Below are 5496 nucleotides of genomic sequence, written 5' to 3'. Positions count from 1 at the left end.
CATCCTTCTGGGAACCCCACCCCCCACCCCCGTCAACCTTCAGGCCCTGTTCACAGGCCTTGACTTGCTCAGCAGCCCCGAGGAAGGTTTCTCTCCCCCACAACCACCGCCCCCCACGCCCACCCGCGCCCCTGCCCGCACCCGCACCGGCACCGTTACAAACAGATCCCTTACACCCGGCTTCTAGCATCCCACACGGACCGCTCCTTCCCCCTCCAACTCTCCACGAGATCTCTCCTCCTGCACGTCTCACAGACACTTCCACTCACAATGACAGAAGCCGGACAGTCAGGACAGCAGTGGGGTTCAGTGCTTTATTGTCCCTCAAGAACATCGCCTGGCTTGCTCAGCTCTCCGCTCGGGCTGCTCTGAGGACTCCGCAGGCTCTGGGACCGGCTTCAGCCCCTCCTGGATGCAGGCATCTTTTCGAACAGGGTGAAGACTGTCCCCCTGGGGCTGCGGCGCGGCTGTCCATCGCTGCTGGCTGCTCCCTCCGCACCCGGCTGGGGGGTCTGCGCAAGGGCGTTGTTGACTTCGATGCCCACCATCTCCACTATGTAGTCGGTCAGGGTGTCCAGCATGACCTGGACCACATCGTTTCTACCTGCACTCGGCTGTTGGCTCTGTTGATCGTTGTGTAGAAGACGGTCCACGTACGTCAGAGGAGAGTGTAACTCGGCTGTTAAAAGGTCGTCTGGAGTTTCCGAAGGGCGGTCACAGCTTTGATCTTGTGACATGATGGCTGGGTTGGTTCTGATCAGCCCTTCTTCACTCTCTAGCTGGACTGGGCCTCTGAGGACACCGGCGCTCAGTCTGCCTGTTATATCCCTGTGCTCTGGCCCCTCACTGTCAGGGAGCCCTTTGTGACATCCTAGACTTTGGGTTGTCAGGGGGACCATTGTGCCCTCATCAGGCCTCAGCCTGGAAATGTCCCTAACAGCCACCTGGTCACTCTAGTGACTGGCCCCTGATTTTGAGGAAGCTGTCTCTTTCTGCTTGACTTGAACACTGTAGAAATAAACGTGTTTCAGTGGAAACCTTTTCCCATCTTTAGGACGCAGCTCCACCTTATCTGATTCTAACTTATATGGTCTTCAGGGTCCTTACAACCTTCTCTTAGTTGTAGGTTACTTATAAACATGCAATATGTCTTGTCTAGTAGAGATTAAGTTGTACCCTCCCATGATGTAATGAAACCAATGTTGCCTCTATTTATACATTCATTTAAATATTCTTGGTTAATATTTCTGTATCTAAATTTGTTTTCTCTTTTGAACCAGTTTTAACACCTTCCCATTCCCTCACTGAGTAAATAGAATCTTCTAACACATGTTCACTTTATATCTGTATAAATGTCTTGATTTTACAGTTTGAAAAATGTCTTTTAATCATTTTGGAAGTCACAATGAGAGGCTCAGTGGATTCATCTGTCAGAAACAGGTAGACATTGTTGATAGAGAAGTGTACCTTGTGCTCATTTTTTTTTTTTTTTTTATCCTCACCCGAGGATACTTTTCCATTTTTTGTACAGATAGAGTGGGAGGGAGAGAGAGGAAGGGAGAGAGAAAGAGAAACATCAACGTGAAGGGACACATCGAGTGGCTGCCACCCGCACGACCAACCAGGGCCAGGGAAAAACTGCAACCGAAGTACGTGCCCTTAGCGGGAACCGAATCCGGGTCTCTCCGGACGCAGACCGACGCTCTAACCGCTGAGCCAAACTGGCCAGGGCCCTTGTGCTCATTTTAAGCCCAGATGTGTCTTTTCTTGTTGTCCTAGGTGAAGTCAAAAGCACCAAAAGATGTTTATTCTTGTTTTTTATAATTTTCTTTTTCTTTTCCACTAATTTTTTGTTTCTGCTTTCTTTTTGGTTCATTTATAGCTGGTATCATTACAGATATTTCCATTTCAAAAGAGAGAATATAGAAAGAAGAAAGGAATCTCTGATCCAAGCAATTTCAATATCTAATCAGGCAAATCTCCATAGCTTCAAAGTCTGGGAATATTCCTTGTAGACTTGAGGCTCTTCCCTCTGATCCCATGACTTCACCCCATTTTCCCATCTGGGATTTATACTCCTCCCCCATAAATGGAATTTTTATGGTCATAACTCCATTTCAAATAAAGGCCGTACAAGATTACCCCCTACCCCTTCTGAAGAGTTCACTAGCATGCTGATTTTTTAAATCCTCAAAATTTGACATAAAATAAACAAATTTGGAGACAATAAAGAACATTTAGAAAATAAAATCAACATTTTCTATTTTATTTATTAAAAATGTATTCTACAAAGGATAACTGCCTAGAATTTTTTCAAAACTGCTTGAAGATATCAAATGATAGAATTAAGAACCCCTACAGAGGGAGAGACAATGTTATTCTTACTCCCGTGTCTCCAGGATTTAAAATGGCACCTCGTACACAGAGGAAAATAAGTATTTGTTGAGTGATGAAAACAAAAAACAAACAAAACAAAACACAAAACAACCTCTACAGACCTCAAGTAAGATAGATTAAAAGAAAACCACACCTAGAAACATCAGAGTAAAAGTACTGAGAAAATTATAAAAGTTTCAATGAAACATAGAAAAAAAATCCCTAGATAAATGGGAAGATACACTGTTTTCATGGACAAGAAGATTTACTATTACAATAATACAGACTTCCCAAAATAACCTATAAATTCAAAGCAATTTCAAACAAAACTCCAATAGGATATTTCATGCAATTTGACAACATATTTCCAAGATGAATATGAAAGAGTATAGTGAAAAGTATGAATGAAAACATCCTGAAAAAGAATAAAATTAGATACTGGTCCTAAAACTGATTGAGGCTTTTTATAAGAGTGGTATAGCACAGATATAGACCAATGACCCTACTGCACAGAGTCTAAAATTAGATCTATGCATACAGTAAAACCTATTCCATTTCAGTGCCATGGGGGTAGATCATAGGAAAGAAAGGGAATTCTCAATGCTACTGTGCAAAAGATGATACATATGGGAAAAGGGAATAAAATAGGACTCTCTACAGTAAATTGTACATAGAAACAAATTTCAGGTGGATTAAATTCTGTGAAAAGCAGGACTTAAAAGTACATAGAACAAAAGACCATCTTATATAAATTGGGGTTAGTAAAGGATTTTTAATGAAAATATTAAAAGCACAAATTGTAAAGGGTAGTCAAGTTCAGCTGCATAATAACTTAAAATTTTCAGTTATTAAAAGAGTATTCAAAAGTTTCAAGAACCAGACAAATTACTGGGGGAAGTATTTGCCCACATTAATCAGAAAAGGGGGTATTATTCAGAGTGTAAAATTTTAAAACAATGAGAAAGGTGAACAAAAGATATACACAGTCATTTTACAGAAATGTAAATGCCCAAAACAATAACAAAAAAATGTTCATTCTTATGAGTAATTATAGAAAAGCCAGAATGAGATACTATTTTTAAAGACATTTATTCTAGTGCTGGCCGGTGGAGCACAGTTGGTTGGAGCATCAGCTCATATATCAAAAGGTTTCTGGTTCAATTCCTGATCAGGGCACATGCCTAGGTTGCAGGTTTGATCCCCAGTTGGGGCGTCTTCGGGAGGCAGACAATCGATGTTTCTTTCTCACATTGATGTTTCTCTCTTTCTCTCTCTGAAAATAAATAAAAACATAACCTTGGGTGGGAATTAAAAAAAAACATAATTAATCAGATTCTGGATATATTTTGAACATAAGACTAACAGATTTCCTGATAGAGTGGCAATAGGGATAAGAGAAAGAGAGGGATTGAGAATAATATCAAAAAAATTGGTCTGAGCAACTGGAAGGATGAAGTTGGCATTAATTCAGGTTGGAAAAAGCAGGTATATGAGGAAGACATTTCAAATAAAATGAAGACAAATAGTTAGCCATTAGATATAGGAATAAGGTGAGCAATAGTGACTGGGGTGGAGGGTTGTTTTGATTTGTTAGTTCCTTGATTGCTTCATTTACATAGACTAGAAAAACCAGGCATGGATGATGAGCCAAATTTACTTAGTGGATGTTTGGGCTTAGTTAAAATTTCTAGTTTTTGGAAGTTGGCTGTGTTTACAGAAAAATCTAGACAGACAAATATATTCAGTAGCCCCATATGTGGTCTGCATTTTATATCTCTTGTGTTAAATATAATACATTAAAGTAAACTCAGTCATGACAAGCTAAACATTATATTACTAGAAGATTGACAGAAGAGCCAGTGAAGAGTATTTTCATTAGGATTTTTTAACATCTTTTCTAATTTTTTGTCTTTATCATATCAAAAGTTGTGAGGAACCCAAGTCCATCAACAAATGGGCAGAAAAACAAAATGTGGTACATCCATACAATGAAATATTATTTAGTTACAAAAAGAAATGAAGTTTGACACATGCTACACTATGGATTAACCTTGAAAACATTAGGCTAATTGAAATAATCCAGACACAAAATGGCAAATATTGTATGAAATATCCAGAATAGACAAATGCAAAGAGACAAAAAGTATATTAGAGATTGTAAGGAGCTGGCGAGAGAGAGAGAGTATGAAGTTATTGCTTAATGGGTACAGAGTTTCTGTTTGGGGTGATGAAATGCTTTTGGAAATGGATAGTAATAGTAGATGTAGAACATGATGACTACACTTAATGTCACTGAATTGTGTGCTTCAAATTGTCTGTCAAAGTCCTGTAGTGCATTGGTAATTTTTGTTTTTGTTTTTTTGAGCAGCTTTAAACATACTTTAATAGGTGACCAACTTTGAGGATCAATCAAGTTGCCTATGTGAAAACTCCCACTAAACAAAATATCCTTCAAAATCACCTTCCTACCAGGGTGAAAGTACCTCCCAGGACATGGACTAGAGATATAAATCAGCTATCTTAAGCTTATCTGGGAACTTCCCATGATTTTTCAGTTTATCGTCCATCTTCAAGAGCAGTTTCACCACAGGAGTCAACTTGACGCTTCATGTAAAACAATTCAATGAAAGAACGTGATATATTATGGGAATCACCTATCTGGTGGTATTCATATCACCACTTCATCTTCTTCTTCTTAAAAAAATATCCTGCCCCTTGTGGATAAACGGTTAAGGTTTATTTATTTTTTTTATAGCCAAGAGGAAATAACAGTAGAAGTGTCAACCCTTGATAAATTCAATGTTATTAAAAGCCCACCAGGAAAAGTGATTTCCTGGGTACATAAAAGAACGTTCTGTCCCTTATAATTTATAACTTTTAACATTGAACCTATTTATGTAGAAGCACCACAAACTTAACTGTGCATCACTCTTATTGCAGATGTCATTAATCATGTAATAAGACAACTTGGAGTTCGACCTGTAGAACAACTTGGCCCTGAGGCTGAGGACCAAGTCAGTCTTCCATTTGATGTGAGCAGAAAGTCTCTAGGAACCACAGAATAAATGCCAGTTTGATTGGTTTTGTAATGTAATACATTTTCCCTTAACAAAAACCTTC

The 5496-nt window shown here is 39.3% G+C and overlaps 1 protein-coding gene across 1 annotated transcript; it reads right to left on the bottom strand.

Moving 5' to 3' along the window:
* Positions 1 to 398: 398 nt before the first annotated feature.
* LOC118635655 (huntingtin-interacting protein M-like) lies at positions 399 to 737 on the bottom strand. The gene has a single exon (XM_036270361.1). It carries the CDS (start codon positions 735 to 737, stop codon positions 399 to 401), a length of 339 nt encoding a protein of 112 aa, XP_036126254.1.
* Positions 738 to 5496: the final 4759 nt, after the last annotated feature.

The sequence above is a fragment of the Molossus molossus genome, unplaced genomic scaffold (assembly GCF_014108415.1).
Source record: "Molossus molossus isolate mMolMol1 unplaced genomic scaffold, mMolMol1.p scaffold_m16_p_2, whole genome shotgun sequence".
In the NCBI taxonomy this organism is placed as follows: Eukaryota; Metazoa; Chordata; class Mammalia; order Chiroptera; family Molossidae; genus Molossus; species Molossus molossus.
The sequence above is the reverse complement of the archived record's forward strand: the minus strand, read 5'-3'. Positions and strand labels throughout refer to the sequence as shown.

Bases quoted from the DNA above. Each gene is read 5' to 3' on its own strand.
- LOC118635655 (XM_036270361.1), bottom strand. From the start codon at position 737: ATGTCACAAGATCAAAGCTGTGACCGCCCTTCGGAAACTCCAGACGAC.